Raw genomic sequence first — 18,510 nt, 5'->3', positions numbered from 1 at the left:
TACAAAGACTTTTAAATTAGATTTTTGCCCCATTTCTGTGATAAAATGACAATACACTTTGACCTTTTGTGAACTATTGCTTAAATTTGATCACTGACCACAAACGACTCACCAGTCAACTGTAAAGAACAATATTTACAAGCTCAGTAATGATTAGCACATGAGAAAATTTGTGCTTCTTTGTCCATACATTTTGTGTGATGGGAATTGTTTTTCCCTCACAATCATATTTCTCACCTCCTTTCCTTCCCTCCTACTTCCCTGCCTTCTCCATCCTTCAGAGGCTCCTCTGTGGCCAAAGGAGGTGCTGGAGCCAGTGGTGGTGACTGAAGGCTCCCCCCTAGTTCTACCCTGCAACCCCCCACCTGGTCTTCCTCCTCCGTTCACCTTCTGGATGAACAGTGGTGAGCATTAATAACACTCCAATGTTTACTCACACAGACACACACACACACACACAGTGTATGTCTGCTTCCTAATGCAGTTTGTTTATCTGCACGTGTCCTGCAGTTGTTTTATGCATAAGTGTCATTTGGGACAGTGTGACGGTGAATCAGCATTCACCCAGAGATGAGGCAGAGCATGCACACACAGGGAACAGAGTATTCTCATTTATTAACACTGATTCATCAACAATATGGTCCTATCCCCCTATATTTATGTACACTCCCCCCACTCTGTGAACAGACTCCATGATGTGCACACAGTCTCACACTACATGCTCACATCTACCACAATACATTCCATCAACATGTCAGCATACTCATTGGTCCTGAGGCACTGTCTTGACAACCATGTGGCTCCTGTCAGTCTTTGCAGTTATAGAGTGTGGATGATGATGATGATGATGTGTCTGGGTGTATGGTATATGTGGGTGTTAATGTGTGTCTGCAGTGACTGTAGCATGACGCAGAGCAGAGCAGAATAGCAGAGTGTAGAAAATAATCCATGGAGCTATAGTGGTATTAAAAAACGTTTTATTCTACTTTCATGATAATCAGTTGGCAGCAAACAGGAGGACGTGTGTGAATGGAATCATATACAGTTGCTTTTGATAGTAAAAATCAATAAAGATGGATTGGATAAGTCTAAAACAAATGGCAAGTTCATGTGATATCGACTGTGGTTCTTAAAAATGTGTTTTATTCACAATGTAGAGGAGGAATAATACACTAAACATCATTTTTGGAAGTATTAGCAACATCATTGGTTGTAACATGTAACTACCAGCCAGTAGTGATGCATAAGTATTATGATTAAATGTGGTTTCATTCACTTTCTTTCTTCCCTTCTTCCATTTCTCTCTGTCCTTGTCTTTTCTTTTCTGGTGACTTCCAGCTATGATTCCGATACCGCAGGATAAGAGAGTCTCCATGGGTTTGAACGGAGACCTGTACTTCTCCAATGTCATTGGTCAAGACGCTCACACAGACTACAGCTGCAATGCTCGCTTCCCCTTCACTCACACCATCCAGCAGAAGAACCCGTTCACACTCAAAGTTCAGAACAGTAAGTAGACAAGTTGCACGCGTGCATGCACACACACATGGACCAATACACACACAGCTGCAGATTTCATACTGACTACTGCAGTTGTTACTATTAAGCACCAACGCCACTGCAGTCACAGTGTGGTCCAGTTCCCTCTGCTGTATGTGTTTTGATAACACACCAATCAGGCTTGTATATACAATATATCGCCATCTAGAGGTAATGACATGACATGAGAAACATCAGGTGTGGAACTTTTGACCTCCAGCCATGTACCCCTACTCCTGCACACTTGAAAAATACATGTATGTGTTGGTCTGTCTACTTATAAGTTTCAAAATGTAATCAGGCTGTTTACAAATGTTTTTTTTTGTTTTTGCGTACCCCCTGCATCAGAGGTATCAAACTAGGGACCTGCGGGCCACATGCGGCCCCCCAATCAATTACATGCAGCCCACCACTTAATATCAAGTTTAATGAAAACATGGCCCATGGCTTCACCTTCTCTTAAACACAGTGTGTCTGGCTGATTCACAGTTGCCAGCACAGTGATAGAATGTAGACAATACTAAATATGTTTTTTTAATTTAATTACATAATATACAAGTTTATTTGGTGTATTAATTACAGTTATCGACATTATTATTTCAAAATGTGTTTCTCTGTTTTCAATATTAATATAGATTAATTTTTATTGCAAAGTATAGATCACTCCATACCCTGTATGACCAGAATAGACACTCATTGGCCCCTAGGTCTTTTGAGTTTGACACCCCTGCACTACATCACTTTGCATACCTCTGGTAGCCCAATTTGGGAATCACTGCTCTAGACAAATGAAGACATGAAATGTTGAATTATTTCCATGTAATGCAAAATCTGCTACCAACCATCACGTTCTCTTGTATTTTATTTTTTTGGACTGATAGTCAACTGTGTGTGTGTGTGTGCCTGTTTTGTTTTTGTTTTTGCAGAGGAACCATATAATGATACATCTTACAATGCTACTGACCCCTATGGTGGTGAGTCACTTACTGTTAGGACCGATCCACTTCCTGTTCACCTGCTCAATCATATCCTGCAGTAACTACAAATACTAACCTGCTGGCTCAGTGAAACTCAAGTTGTCCACTGACTTGATCTAACCTCCTCCCTGGTTTCTGCAGCTCTCACATTTCCAGTCCACCAGAGCTAGAAATAGCATGCTATACTTTAACAAAATGCAGTCGATAAATTTCACCACCTCTTGTTGACCCTCTTGTCAAAGCTTTGCTGCAAAACACAAGATGTAGTTGTCTGTTGTGGAACTGTGGATGCTGACTGTGATTTCTCTGTCATTTTCCCAAGACTGTCACATTAACTATGCATCAAATTACTTAAGAGTCAAGGAAGAGAGTGCCTTTCTCTGAAAGTAAAACCTTAAGCTGGATGCTTTGTTTCACGTTCCTACGACTTGTCTGGTGCTGTGCTCAAGTAATATTCAAATGTGCTCATTTCATGCAAATAGTAAACAACCCTATTTGAACGCAGCATACATGGCCCAGTGCTTCCAGCTGTACTCAAAAGCAACAAACAGACTGACTGCCTAAACAAAGGCTCTTTAAAAACACACAGAGAGTAAGTGTGAGATAATTTTCTATTCAAGACGTCACTACACTTGTATTTACATAATGAATTAAGTTCTAATTGAATACCTTTGTTTCTTAGCATCTCATAAGGCTACATTGAATGAATGCATATTGGACCTTTAAATCATAACATCTGAGATAAGTTGTGTGCCTATTTATACTGTTGATATGTTTTAAATGAAAGCTTATGCTTTCTCTGATCCTAATATGTACTCACATCAAACCAGTCTGTACTCTGGTCTCTCCGTGTTCAGTAATCACACCTAATGAATAATGATTTTGTATTTAACAAACAAATTGGCCACAATGCAAGTGTATAGCAAGTAGATGAAAGTAGGTCTGTATTGATTATGACGTGCAGCTATTGAGAGAGTCCATAGCTGGAGGGATTTGATCAGCTGAACTGGCAGCATATGTGGTAGTGGGTGAAGGGATATGCCCCTTCGGGGGAGAATATATATGCTGTGTGACAGTGTCAGGCTTGTAGGTTTGAAGCCCAGGAGGAAAAAAAGATACCAATAAGGCTGCAGCACTGAGAGGAATTAGGTCACATGATGAATATTCAGTCTGGATTCCCGCTGTGGTCATTAATAGTCATATATGTATGGAAATAAGGTTTCCCACCCCCTTCCTCTGCGCTCATGCGCAATTCAATGTAAGTGTGGGCAAATAATGAGGGCAGCTGTCGAAGAGTTTACACCACCACTCAAACACACATTTATGGGCACATGCTTGCTACTTTCTTCCCAATATCTTATGAACATGCCTGTCTTTTATGATGGGGTGGGCTCTCCTGATTCATCAGCATGCACTTTGGTGTTTTGCCGTTGACTGTCTGCGGCTCCCTTTTCTGTGTGTTTCCTCTTTTCATGTTTCTTCTCCTTCCAGTGTAGTGACTGATAACAGATCTACTCACTCATGTCTGTGTGTCAGTGGAGAAGCTGATCACTAACAGATGCTTTAATCCCACACAGGCTTCATCTGCATCATAAAAGAGGCTAATGCTAATTCAATCCCTCTCCCTTCCCAGCAGGCTGTAGCTTTCCTCAAGCTGGATTTGGTGCCCATGAACAGCACATTTGTTATGATTTGGGCAGCCTGGAATGGTGCTGTTCCAGAACCCTAAGCAATGATCAAAGATCTAGATGAATGAGGCTGTATAATAGAGGAGCATTTTAATTGGTTCAGTCGGAGGTGTGGTTGCAAAAAATTCTGAATTATCATTGACAATATTTCATAAAATGTGATGTTGCATGGGATAAACCTAAGCCCAAGCTTAATGTCAACCCATATTCCGCTCAGATTTTTACAACTGGAACATAATTCTAAACTCTAGCTGTTGAAACCAGTGTTCTTATGTCACATTTATTGCATCTTGGATGATATTTGTAGGTTCAGCCACGGTTTCTGTTTCGGTTATAAAAATGTATTCACCAAAATTATTGGGGGAGACATTGTCTTAAAGACACCAAATGGTAGAATTAACACAAGCAGTCACACACTTATTAAAATTAGACTTAATATAAATAAGGGTTGATTTTTTCAAAAATAAAAATGCTACCCATCACATCCATAGCATCTTCATATTAGTGACCAACAATACTTAAGCGACGATGGCTCAGTGGTAGAGATTGTCAACTGGACAATTTAGGGTTCGATTCCTGGACCCAGTAGTCTACGTGCCAATGTTTTGTCAAGTTTAAAAGCCATGTTAAGTGTAAGCTATTTTAAGATAATTTGTTTGTGTATAAACTGCTCACTCCCTCACATCAAATTCCATAGACACACAGTTTTTGTGTGCGTACCTGAGCTATCCCCTGCTTTGTGATCCTCATCCACCCTAATTATAAAAGCCTGCGTCATTCTAAAACGTCTACTCATGGCAACCCAGTATATGTTGCAACTGAGTCTACGTGCATCAATGCCATGACCCTAAATCTACTTGAATTAGACTTCAGCCTTAATAGCAGTCTTTGCCTTCTCTGTTCCTTTGGCAAACACAAAGTGAGATCAATGACCATGCTGTTGTTTCTGTGTCTCTTAATGACTTCCTGTGAGACATTAACCCTGTTTACAGGACAGAGAGCTCCAAAGCCTGGAGGAGACGGAACACAGCCACAAGGAAATGATGAGAATAATATTGTTAGATGTGTGTCAGTGCCAACAAACCAGATGTTAAGCCCCTTGAAGGAAATTGTAGACATCTTGGATTAGATTCTGAATGTTTTTGGTTTTTTTTTAACTTCTCCTCTTTCCTCGTCTTTAGGCCGTAAAGTAGTGGAGACTACACCCACGTTCCTCACCCCGTCAGGCACTGAGAGCTCCAAGATGGTGCTACGAGATGAGCAGCTGCTGCTGGAGTGTATCGCTGCTGGACTGTGAGCTCTCAGAAACACACAAACACACACACACACACACTACAATAATAATGTGATACAATGGTGAAATAAATATTCTGCCATTCATAAAAAATCTGGATTTGTGTTACTCCTTCTCTACAGACCAACGCCCACCATCAAGTGGTTTAAGAAGGGTGGGGACCTGCCAGGACACAAAGTGAAGTTTGATAAATTTAACAAGACCTTGAAGATTGTCAGTGTGTCAGAGGAGGATGCTGGGGCTTATGTGTGCATGGCTAACAATCGTTTAGGCAGCATACGCCACACCATCTATGTCGAAGTGAAAGGTGAGGTTTTTGTGTTATTATGCCTCCACTCCGGTGAGTGTGGCTGCAGGAATTTCAATTTCAGTTTGCCTGTTTGTCTGTGCACGTGTAAATGGTAATGGTCTGCTCTTGCCCAGTGCCAATACAGAGCGGTTTAATAATAACAACTAATACACAAAACTGATTGATACTTGTAAACCTGAAAAAAAATTACTCCTTGAGAGGATCATTTCAAATTAGACAAAAATGAGCTCTTGGACTCTATTGACTGTTTAGATTTAGGCCAAACAACAGGTGACCTCACAAAAGCTATATTTGGCCTCTTGCACAATCAATTCTTGGTAAATCAACATGCAAGTCTGGAAAAAACATGTTGGAAATGTAAGTTATTCTGTATTATCGTACTCTATTGTATTTTTAAATAGTGGTATATTAACTCGTGTGTAAGTGCACTGTGCCAACTTTCCTTTCTTTGTTCCTCAGCGGCTCCTTACTGGCTAGACAAACCTACAGACCTGGTGCTTTCCCCGGATGAGAATGGGCGGCTGGTGTGTCGCGCCAATGGGAACCCTAAACCTACCATTCAGTGGCTGATCAATGGACAGCCTATAGAAAGTAGGTGTAGTTTAGAGGGATACAGTATGTATCAGCTTCACATCAGTAATCCAGATATTTTGACTTTACTTTTGGTTGCTGCCAAGTCATCCATTTTATAGATTTCCTCTTGTGTTTGCACTTAATATCTTTCAATCACTAACTGTTATATATATATATATATGTATAATATAATCTATTATCCAGTGTCTTAAAGCATAGTCACATATACAATGACCTTTTCTTCTCCTCTATTCTCCTTCCTCCTTTCCTGATGTCAGCCTCTCCCCCCAACCCCAGCACACAGGTGTTAGGTGACACCATCATCTTCCGCTCAGTGCAGATGGGAAGCAGTGCTGTCTATCAGTGCAACGCCTCCAACCAGCACGGCTACCTGTTGGCCAATGCCTTTGTCAGTGTTCTAGGTGAGACTGATTTCAAACGTGGTGATCATCTGTCCACCGTAGCTTTGCTCTTCACCAAGTCCTAAAACCTCTGTTAAAACATGACTGTGAAGATTGTCGTTAACGTCTTTGTATTTTGCATCACATACAGTCCTTGGTAATTATGAAAAAGTTGATATGTAATCCACATTCCCTCTCCTGTAGACATGCGTCCGAGGATGCTGGGCCCTAAAAACCAGCTGATTAAGGTTGTTGAAAACAATCGCACCTTCCTGGATTGTCCGTTCTTTGGTTCCCCTCTGCCTGAGCTCCGTTGGTGAGCACTCTTTGCTTTTTATATTAATATACTGGTTTTGGTATCATGCTTCCAGGTAAAGTCCAAGGTTGTGTTTTCATATTCTCTTCCCATTTGCAGGTTTAAGAATGGACAGGGCAGCGGGCTGGATGGTGGTCAGTACCGCGTTTACATCAACGGCACGCTGGAGATCAAAAAAGCACGAGCAGAAGACGAGGGAACCTACACCTGTGTGGCCAGCAGCATCCTGGGCAAAGCTGAGAACCAGGTTCGCCTGCAGGTCAAAGGTCAGACATTATGTCTCTGCTGCACTCTCAGCAAAACTGTAATCACCATCAGTACAACTACGAGGCAAGATATTGACTCCACACAGCATGATAAATACATCTTCCTGTGTATGTGACACATGCAGAAATCAATTTTTTAATGAAATGATTCCCTTACCTTGTGCCAAACAGCTTGCATTGTTGGATGATGTGCAAACCTGCCTCATCCTCTGTTTACAACAGATACATGTATGAATGTTCAGATGGTCAGTGTCTTGCCCACAGCTGACTGTGCTGTGCACTCTCCCTGCCATTGGGGACACAAGTAAAAACAGATTTTAACCACTTAACAAACGGCTCACCATATAAAATCTACACCACACACACACCAAGGTCCATAGAGAAAATCTGTGTGTTTAGCTTGCGAGGACATGGGCATCATTGGTCCGTAGCTGCTACGGCTACACTGCCAGACTCATCAACCATCTGACCATTCTACCACTACCTCTGCTTGTGTGATTTAATATATTACGTGTGTTTGTCTCCAACCTCACCAACCTGTCCAACTCAGAGCCGACACGTATCGTCCGAGCCCCTGAGCACGAGTCGGTCACCAGGGGCTCCACGGTTAGTTTCAGCTGTAAAGTGAAGTCTGACCCCAGCCTGCCTGTCACTGTGACCTGGACCAAGGATGACAAGTTTCTCTATTTTGGATGGAGGTAATGGCATTTAAAGATGACCTTAATTCATTTGAATGAACTCTTATAGATCTGTCAGGTCAAAACACCACAAACATATCAAGTTCCACCCATCTGCACAAATAATTGAAGTAACTTAACATTTAAGAGTCAGAGTTCTTTTCTTTGCTTAGTGCTTCATTGAATTGTACAGATTATATTTGTATCATTATTTGAGTACAACAGTATTTTTTTCACATCCAATTGATCACTTGTTGTTTGCACTCTCACTGACTGTGTGTGTCTCCCAGGCTGAAGAAGGACGATGACTCACTGACCATCAACAATGTGAATGAGGGTGATGAGGGAACATACACCTGCACTGTTAAATCTGAGATAGACCAGGACTCTGCCTCTGCCCGCCTCACTGTGTTAGGTACACACACATTCAGAACAATGCTGGAGGAAACCTTGTGCTTCTGTTGAAAAATCATTGAAAAAGCATTTCAAATGCTACTTTAGACAGAAAATAATGCAGAGTTGAATTAACATGTATTTTCAATTGTAAAATCTTTTAAACGATTGTGCAATTGAAAACACATTTTTATTCTAGGATTGTAAAATCAATGTGATTTATTATGTTATTATTGTATTCATTATGTCTTCACATATGCATATATTATACTCATGATTGTAGCACAATTTCATAACATATTTGAATGTACGTAATGTATAAAGTAGCAGCAGGAGTAAACATATTCAATTTCCTCTTTTTCAAACACTGCACAGTTTTAATCAGAATGTTTGATTTGAATGGTTTATGTTGTTACTTCTTCACGCTGTAGTGCCTTTTAGCTCTGTGCCGTCAAATGGAAATTGTGCACATTTCTTTGTTGATGCAAATTACTACTTACTGATGTAGATTAGCTTTAACTTCACTTACTGCTTCTAATCTAACAGTTTGCAAGCAAAGTGTTGAGACACTGTAGTTTTAACAATTGTTTTGACATGTCAATGAGTCACAGAAAGAAGCCGCTGTATGTGGTGAAACATTTATTCTGATATTAACATTAACATCCTGAGTGAGTGATGAAGTGTGCAGTTAAAAAACAGAAGAGGCAGAGATTTGACAGTTGTGCTCCTTTAATACTGATTGGTTGGTAGACTAACCCACTATCTCTAACCTTTATACTCACTTCCTGGTCCTTGATCCTGCCTCACAGAGGAAGCCTTCAACCCCTCAATCTATAGTGCCTTGCCTCCAGGTAACACACAGCTCAGGTGGAAATGTCTTTGTCTTTTCTTTCCCTCCTCTTGTTTTTTTTTCTTATGCTATCTCTTCCTTTTACAGTGTCGTAACTCTCTGTCTCTGTGTTATTACAGTAATATTTCATGTTTTTCTCACAATTGTCTTATTACACAGTTTATCTTTTATGCATGCACCGCAATCCATCCTCAAATCAATATGTCATTTATTTAAAGTACAAATTCCTGAAGTATTCCCAGTGAACTTAGAGGAAAGATTCAGACCTGGAGACTTAGATATGTTGTACAAAATCTGGGAGTGTGTTTTAACTCAAGACTGAATGACTGATCACTAAAACTAAATGACATTATGCAGAATAAGCTAAGTGTTTTGTAGCATGCAGCATGTGTGTGTACTCGTATACAGTATCTGCCATGTGTCTTGTCGACTCATTTCCTGTTTCTCCGCAGACCGCTCAGACCCTCCCACAGATCTGGAGCTGTCAGACCCAGCAGCCCGCAGCATTCGCCTCACCTGGATCCCTGGAAATGAGCACAGGAGCCCCATCACAGGTCAGTGTACACACTCACATACACTGTCATTTTATGATCTCTGGTCATTTAATTGCAATAGTTTTCTTGTAGTATAAGCACACATAAGAGTTATCTTTACCATCATTACCACTATTGTACCATTGTACCTCTGTCAGTAACAGGGGCCACTTTCTAAGATGTCACTCTTCTGTCACTGTTAGCAGGCAGCAATACTCAATACTCAATACTCGCCACCACAGAAATGGTGGCTCCACTAGATGGTGCTAGATCTGTACATAAAATCATAAATATAATCTTTACAATGCTTAAATGCAAAAAAACATGAAGCCACAGCTGAGAGTGCAAGCTAGAGGAGACCCAGAGATCTTGGGCAACCTTCTGAATTCATTTAAAAACCTTTTACCCCCGAGTTACAGGTGTTGTAACAATAAATGTTCTTTGTGTGTGTCTCTGCAGAGTTCTTGGTCCAGTTTGAAGAGAACCGCTGGGAGCCAGGCAGGTGGCAAAACCTGTCCACTTACCCTGGGGACCTCAACTCTGTCATCCTGCAGCTCGCCCCCTTTGTCAACTACCAATTCAGGGTCATAGCAATCAACTCAGTGGGGCAGAGTAAGCCCAGCAACCCCTCACTCAGATACAAGACCAGCGGAGCTGGTGAGAAACACTATGTGTTCATATTTGTATAAAAACAGAGAATGAAGTGTTTCTGAATCAAGTGATTTTAAAGCTATTAATACATTGAGACAGTAATACTTTTGGGTAGATGATTCATTTACTGCCAATGAAATGTTCCACACTATACCCTTATACTCTTGAGATGGTAATTGTTGATGTTTGATTGATGTTGATGTTTGAACCAAGTGAACTTCATCTTTTTCAAACAAGCCCCGGATGCCATTCCCAGAGGTCTCCGAGGATGGGGTTCCAAAAACGACAACATGGAGATCACGTGGGAGGTAAAGCATGCATGTGGCAAGAAGCGGCATCTCGTACATTAGCTGAAATTGATGATGATAGAATCCGTGTTTACAGTCAGTGTGTGCTCACAATAAGGTTTTGTTGTTCTCCAGCCTCTGCTAGATCTGGAGAGAAATGGTCCAAACCTGCACTATAATGTGTGGTGGAGGCAGAAGGATACAGGGGAGGAGTGGAGTAATGTGACCACAGAGGGCACCAAACATGTTGTCCAGAACACAGAAACCTATGTGCCTTATGAGATCAAAATCCAGGCCAGAAATGATTTTGGACCAGGACCGGAGTCTAATGTGGTCAATGGATACTCTGGAGAGGACAGTAAGTAGAAAAACACTTGATATTACAGTTCTGCAAAACAGACAACACAGATGTTGAATCATGTATAATACAGATGATGTTACTTTGTTTCTGTTCATGACGGACAAACAGAGGCAGAATGATGACAGGAACGAAAACAAAAATCAAAAAAACTAAAGCATGTTGTCTGCTCCTTTTTTTGTGTTCAGAGCCCACTGACGCTCCCAAAGACCTGCGGGTATCAAAAGTCAACAGCACTGAAGTCAACGTCCACTGGAAATCTGTGGACCCAAGCTCTGTCCTGGGAGAGTTCAAAGAGTACAGAGTGAGAATGCCTGTTACTGTGATACGTTCTCCTGATCCTCCTTCTGATAGCTACTCTTTTTAAATCCCATTAAACGCTGCTTCTTCTCCTTCCTCCTCCTAGTTGTATTACTGGCGTGAGTCCAGTCTAGTCCCGGGTCTGTCGGTCAGGATGGAGAACAAGACCAAAGGCTTCTACAGCACCATGCCCGAGCCGTCTGCCACCCTCACTGACCTGGTGCCATACTCTAAATATAAGATGGTCATGGTTGCGGCCAACAATCGCTTTGAGGGTCCTCCCAGCAACCTAGTGGAATTCACCACCAAGGAGGGAGGTGAGGATGCCAGCTGCTACATCCAGAAGAAGACACTGATACTGGTTATCATGTAGTTTCAAAGCCAGACCACTAATAATTTATTAGGATCCCCATTAGCTGTGCCCTAAAGCACTGATACTCTTCCTGGGGTCTATATATTATGCAGGTTTCCAGAGGGATATTTTGAATTTAGAATTTAAATTCTATGATGTTCTTTTTGTTCCCATCATTGTGTTTAGTTCCTGATGCTCCAAGGTTCTTCAGGATCAACCGCAGGAGTTTTGACACACTCTACTTGGAATGGGACAAACCTTTGGAGCCCAACGGCAATCTGATTGGATACCAGCTCAAGTATCAAACAGGTGAGCTGCTCTGGTTTGTCAAGAACGAAATATTCAGACATTAGTTTTTAGGAGGTTAGGAGGTTCCTAAATAAAGGAAGACCATGATAATTCCCTATACACAGCAGTCTAGGAAATCATCCATTTATTTAAAAAAAAATACAGCATGTGTAAGTAAGAAGTAAGAAATCTATAACTACTTGCTTTGTGTGTGTGTGTGTGTGTGTGTGTGTGTGTAGTCAATGGTTCCAAGGTGGTTCAGTCACACCTGCAGGCCTTTCTTCCAAATGCGACACACTTCACCTTGCGCATGCCGGACCGATCTGTCCACTACAAGTTCTTCCTGTCAGCACTGACTCAGGTGGGAACAGGCGAGGTCTATGCTGAGGAGTCTCCACACTTTGCGAATGAGGGTGAGTGTTTCTACATTTGATCCTTTGGTACCAACAAAAGTGTCACATTCAAAAAAATTTTATTCCAGCAGCACAAATTACACATCAATCGACATAAGTCTCAAAAATGTTTTTATTACAATAATTGTTATTATTATTAGCCATTGACCTACATGAGAATTAATTTACTTTGATAGTGTCTGGTTTTGTAAATCACAAAAACCTCTGTATGGGTATGTGTAAACAAGTAGACATAGGTCTTTTTGCTGCCATGTCGGATGGAGAAAGATGGATAACTTGTCTCACACACAAACACACACTGATCGGGATCAGCCAGGGACTACTGTCTCATGTAATCCTCTCCATGCCATAGTTACAGCAATTAGCTACAAGTTTGTTTTCAAGAATTAAAACTGACCTTGCAAGTTGAAAGGGTCAGAATCTATTATTACCCACTTTTAATGTTTTAATGTTTTATCTCTTCAGCTTTTTAGATATCGTCCCCTGAGGTTTTGCCTTTCATCATATATGGCACACATTTTTTGTGGTTCTCACAACACTGAACAATAAATGTTGTGGCTAATTTAACTTCAGAAACATTTAATGGTTAGATATCATTAAAGGTAAGAGAGAGAGCGAGAGAGTGTGTGTTTCTGCCAATCTTGTTGTCCCTCCCTCTCTCTCTGACGCCTCTCCCTTCTCTCATGTCTCTCTTGTGCTTTGTGTTGGCAGAAAACGTTACTGATACTACAGGTCTAGGTAATGGGGAATGAAAAGCACAGTTTGTCTGCCTGTCAACCCCCACCCCCCCACCCTAACCTTCTGTCCATCTCTCTGTCCATCTAAACACTTGGCAGCAGTGCAGTCCATGTTCAGTTCCTCTCCTGCTGTCCAGTAAAGTGCAGCTCTACCACCCCCTGCAGCTCACACTGGCAGACTACAAACTGCTTTTGCTTTAACCACTGTAATGAAGCATGTGGTTAGGAAATAGAGTCAGACAGGAAAATCTTTAGATGGATTTGTTGCCAAATTATATGCAGATACAACAATGCACAGGCACAATTGATCCTGTATTAATAGGTTTGATTCAGAATGACAGGAATAAACATCAAAGTTACTGTATAGCACTTTTAAATATCTTACTACAACTTATCTCACCAGTTAGATGAATAACTTAACAGATTAATTAATTGACTACAACAGGATAGCATACAACATGCTATAACCTCCAAACAATTACTGCTAATTTTTCTACGAAAAAGGCTAACAAGCAAGCTGGTACATTGCTACATTGATAACTAATAAATGTAGACCGCACCAACAGTAACTTCATATTTAACACAAAATAGTACTTAAACATAAACAGAAGAATCAACTTAACTGTTAAACTGTTTCATATTGATATCACTGTCTCATACTCACATTGGCCCTCATTTATCAAACAGGCTGGCCAGGCTCCTTTGTGTGGCCTCAGATGTGGCTGCAGTCGACAGGGCTCTGTGGGCAGAGACTCGTGTGGCTGTGTTTTATTTCTTGTCTTTATTCTGTACAGAATCTCATAGGCCAAAGTGATGTCACTCACATTTTGGGTGTTTACAGCAGGGTTCTACCCCAAGCTCACACGCAGCCCTCTGCCCTCCTGTTTGTAATTATGTCACCTATTCTGTCGACGAAAAAAATGAATCCTTCACCTTAAGATACATCTTTCTGAGTGTTGAATACATGCCTGTAGATTATTATAATTGTTATAATCATTATTATTTTTAACAATAACAAAATTCAACATTTTGCTTGCAGTATCTAAAATAACTGTAAGTTTGAGAACCTCTGTGCTAGCTGACATTGCATCAGTATAATCTAATATTAATTATCCACACAGTCACATACCGCACTGTGATTCCTCTGTGATTTCAAACTTGCGTTCACCTGGTCTGAGCTGGCGTGAGATTTGATCGTATGCTACGCCAACGTTCCATATTGATGGTTGTCGATCTTTGCGTGGAAATGAGCGCATATTACACCCAGTTTTTGGTGTACATTTGATAAATGAGGGCCATTGAGTACAGGATCAAAGGGCAATAGAGATATGGCCCCTACCTTTAGTCTTTTAAGATTACAGAACTATGTAGAAGTTGTTTGTTTCCAAACCCTATCACTTCAATACTGAGTGAGAGAGCTTTTAAACAAGAGTTCAGTGTGTCATTTGAGTTCCTCTAGCAGGATAAATAAGGGAATGGTTCGGATTTCCCTGGGTCAGACCCAACTATAAGCTTCTTAAGAGTAACATTTTAAGTTTAACTTTAAATATAGAGCTTTAAATCTAATAATAAATATATTTCTCTTCTCTGAGCACTGCATTTTGGCAGCAATGTAACCTATTAGTATGATAATGTATGATAGGTACTTTTAGGTACCAAGAGCCTAACAAGGGGCCTTTTGAATTGTGTTCTTAATATTACAGGGAGCAAATGCCATTCACTCTCACTTGTACTTGTACAGTGCAGTATATAAAATCCAGATGCAGATGCACAACCTCTACTCCTGATGATTCAGCATGTCCAAGCATTTCTTGTTAAAGGTTTGTTTACATCAGAAATGTTTGAGCAGGTGTTATGTTAATATACAGCACTTGTAACATTTAGGATCAATCACTTATTTTTGTGATTAAAGTGTTTTATCCTATCTAGATTAGTTTTAAAATCACTTTTTCAACAATAATAATAAGAATAATATACTGTACATATAATATCCATATATCTACATCTGTAAACTACCTAAAATTCTTAGATTTATTAAAATCACGACACAATTTAGAAAAGGCTCTAACCGAGAACATCTGACGGAGTTTTTGCTCCTGGCCTGAACTGCTGTCTACAGTCGCACATTGTTTTTCTTTCTTTTCTTATCTGCTTCCTTTCATCTCTATATCTTTCCTTTCCACATCGTGTAAACCTATGTTTGTCTGACAATGTGAACTGTCAGGGATTGAATATGCCCACTCATCGCTGGCTTTAAATGCATTGATTCCCATTTATACCTTTAATTTCATAGTTACACACACCCTGAAGAGGTGCGGCAGCATCTTCCCATAAGCCCTTTACTCCCGCTTTGACCCGAGCCAGTCCCTGATGGTGCACTTTTACATTTCAGCATCACTGCCTCTTCTTGTCTGCTATGAGACACAAGTTAGTCTTGTGTTGCAACTTAGATTTTCGGCCTGATGTCATTGGACATAATGTCATGATAACGCTGCTGGTGTGGGAGTGAGTGAATGATGAGACAAGGTGCATGTCCTTGCATTGGAATGTCAAGAATTGAGAAACATTCTTAGAATGACTGTGCCGTGGAGAACAAATCAGCACATGGCTTGCCTGCTCTCTTTCTTGCTCTTTCATGTTCATGTCACTGCCATCTTTATCCACTGCTTGTGCACTGAGTCAGTACACACTGGGATTTACAGGTAAGGTGGCTTGAAAGTTTTGGCTCATCTGGCCTGTGACACTGCAGCTATAATGGCTCCTTACATTCTGATGTTTCCTTCATCCTGTCCTACTTTTGTTTCCCCCCTCACATGATGGTTTGAAGGCATGCTTGGCATACAGCCGGGAAATACAAGCATGTTGTATGAGGGAGATGTTTGGGGTGGGGCATTTGTACTGGGACACTTCATGGGCTGGGGATGATCTCAACTTCTCAACAAAGGTACAGTATGAGCTGAAAGTGGAAATAAGAGGAAAATAAGTTGCTTTTCTGAGGACGGCTATGGTGTCCACAAAACAGGAGAGAAAACCAAATGTCTCTCAGAACTCTTTGATTCAATGTAATGGCAGATAAAATATAATGAACACGATAACATTGTGTAAAAGAGGTTCTATAAATATAAAGTCCTAAAAGTCAGAACCTTGAACTCAATAAATAGAGTGGCACTAAACGGGTTTGGAGGGACACAGGAGTGGTTATTCTTCCATGTTGTATCACCATCTTTGAACAGTTGCCCAGAATAGACCAATAAAATGTTGGAGCTAGCTACCTTGATTTTTTTTGACATCTTTTACATGTAGATGCCACTAAATCCTGCACACTGGTCCTTTAATTCCACCGAGGTAACATCTGATGTCATTAGGGGACATACTTATGAAGTATTGAGTCTCCTGTCTGTGGCTTGTTAGTGGCCCTACTGTCTCCTAGTGAGTTTTTCCATTTGATTCCTCTGCAAAGAAACATGGTGGCAGATATGTAATATCAGCATTTGTCCTCTCGGTGGCAGTAGCATCTAAGTGTATGCAGCCCATTGACGACAATGGGAACATTGTAATCATGTGTTGACTGATGCTGACTCAAGTCAAGTGTGTAATGTGCTTGCTTGTAGGGAACTCCCTGTGTGTTTTATCTTCAGGGCTCCACTGACTTTCTCCTCTTTGTGTCAATGTGTGTGCGCGTGTGTGTGTGTGTGTGTGTGTGTGTGTGAGTGAGAGAGAGAGAGATGATTCTGTTGATTTGTCTAACCCTCTGCTCTCTCCCGCCTCCTCCCTTGTAGTCGAGCTTACCGACGCCTCTGTGGCCTCACGTTTCACTCCTACTCCTACTCCTCTTGCTTCTCTTCCTCCTACAACCATCACGCCTACAACTATTAGCACCTCAACTACTACCACTCCTACTACTACAGCCTCTACTACTACTATTACTACTACACTTTCTACTACCACCACCGCCACTCCAACTGAGGCGACAACGACCAGCACACCTCCTGTGCTGGTCACCACCAGGCATACAGATCAGAACGTGTTGGGTACATGTTATTGCCCCTTTGTGGTTTTCCACCCTCTTTTTTAGTGTTTAGTTTGCCATAACCGTCCATTTAAGTCATGGATATCAAAAGACAATTGCCTTCTCCCACCTGACGAAACAGGAAACCACATTAGGGCTGCATTCCGATAAGCTGTGCTGTACCTACTGTTAAAAAAAGTGGGGAATTACTTCAGAATATTGGAATGTAGCCAGCAACTGTCCTCCTGGTCAGGAAATGAGAATCCAGACTTCTTTTATGATGAAATGAACATTGATAATTGTAACACTCTTGGAGAGTGCAAGCTCTCCTGTTTGTAGTGAGTGAGGATTGGGGCTGAGTTCTCCATTTTATCTTGGTTTCTTGGTTCACTCTAAACCAAAAGAAAACATTGCAGCTTTTTTATGACTTGGAAAATGAACACTGGAAATTTTCTACAGAAGAACTTCCTGTCTATGTTCAACAAATTCATACTTACTTGTTTTTGGTTTTGAGTGGACCAGGGTCAGCATCAATCCTTATCAAACTAAACTAGTGGTAGCACCATAGATGGCTCTAAATGAAGCCCTGTTTGTGACTGTGCCCTCTTTGCCCCTTGCCTCTGACCTTTAACCCTTTACCCCCTGACCCTCCCTTTTGTGTAGTGGTCCCTGGGCGGGAGATCTGGAATCTGACGGTGGAGCCTAACAGTAACTACGTTAACGTCAGCTGGAAACACAACTTCCCTGCTGGCAGCAGCGAGTTTGTGCTAGAGTTCACACTGGACAGTAAGAAACCAGACCAAGCCCATGATGCTGCCAAATCCAAAATCTCTATCTGACCATAGTCAGTAGTAAGTTAAGAACAAAACAACCACATTAGTTAATGGTTGGAGTATAAGGAGTAGGAGTAGGCATAATGTCAAACTTTAAATTAAATTTTTTTGGATAACTTGCATTTTAAAGTTGCACAAATCGAATCACGAGTCAAGAGACAAAAACATTTAATTTAGTCAAATTCAAGTGGAGGTTATCACCAGCACTTGTAGGTCCCATCTCCAACAGGGAATTCCAGCATCTATCAAAAAAAATATGGACATCCAGACTTCAGTGACTCTTCAGCAGCAGGTCTGTAAGGTTAAATTGTGCTTTTTCTCTTTTACCCTTCTGGAGAACTCCTTAAAAAAACAAAACAAAGTAACGGAAAACATAATAGTTTTCTGTTTGAGGTAGAAGCAAGCCTAGAGAGGAATGAAGATAACATGAAAGGGAAGAGGAGGACATTATATATAAACAATACA

The 18,510-nt window shown here is 41.0% G+C and overlaps 1 protein-coding gene across 22 annotated transcripts in view; it reads left to right on the top strand.

Moving 5' to 3' along the window:
* The window catches only part of nfasca (neurofascin homolog (chicken) a), a 92,858-nt gene that overhangs the window by 58,068 nt on the left and 16,280 nt on the right, over positions 1-18,510 (top strand). For 9 of the 22 annotated variants that reach the window (XR_009240480.1, XR_009240481.1, XR_009240479.1 and 6 more), the window contains 23 exons: positions 282-404; positions 1,339-1,509; positions 2,466-2,513; positions 5,386-5,497; positions 5,621-5,805; positions 6,268-6,399; positions 6,660-6,803; positions 6,987-7,098; positions 7,198-7,364; positions 7,915-8,062; positions 8,332-8,456; positions 9,244-9,285; positions 9,737-9,838; positions 10,277-10,474; positions 10,706-10,776; positions 10,891-11,113; positions 11,302-11,417; positions 11,520-11,730; positions 11,952-12,074; positions 12,293-12,466; positions 13,178-13,204; positions 16,983-17,234; positions 17,876-17,998. Coding sequence is in view for 18 of the 22 variants with exons in the window: in XM_058632738.1 (XP_058488721.1) it covers positions 282-404; positions 1,339-1,509; positions 2,466-2,513; positions 5,386-5,497; positions 5,621-5,805; positions 6,268-6,399; positions 6,660-6,803; positions 6,987-7,098; positions 7,198-7,364; positions 7,915-8,062; positions 8,332-8,456; positions 9,244-9,285; positions 9,737-9,838; positions 10,277-10,474; positions 10,706-10,776; positions 10,891-11,113; positions 11,302-11,417; positions 11,520-11,730; positions 11,952-12,074; positions 12,293-12,466; positions 13,178-13,204; positions 16,983-17,234; positions 17,876-17,998 (3,129 nt within the window). In the remaining 4 variants the exon portion in view is untranslated. The remainder of the gene's footprint in view (positions 1-281; positions 405-1,338; positions 1,510-2,465; positions 2,514-5,385; positions 5,498-5,620; positions 5,806-6,267; positions 6,400-6,659; positions 6,804-6,986; positions 7,099-7,197; positions 7,365-7,914; positions 8,063-8,331; positions 8,457-9,243; positions 9,286-9,736; positions 9,839-10,276; positions 10,475-10,705; positions 10,777-10,890; positions 11,114-11,301; positions 11,418-11,519; positions 11,731-11,951; positions 12,075-12,292; positions 12,467-13,177; positions 13,205-16,982; positions 17,235-17,875; positions 17,999-18,510) is intronic. The other 13 variants (XM_058632750.1, XM_058632749.1, XM_058632748.1 and 10 more) reach the window with 9 other exon arrangements.

The sequence above is a fragment of the Solea solea genome, chromosome 6 (assembly GCF_958295425.1).
Source record: "Solea solea chromosome 6, fSolSol10.1, whole genome shotgun sequence".
Lineage (NCBI taxonomy): Eukaryota > Metazoa > Chordata > Actinopteri > Pleuronectiformes > Soleidae > Solea > Solea solea.
This window is presented reverse-complemented; position numbering and strand designations above follow the sequence as displayed.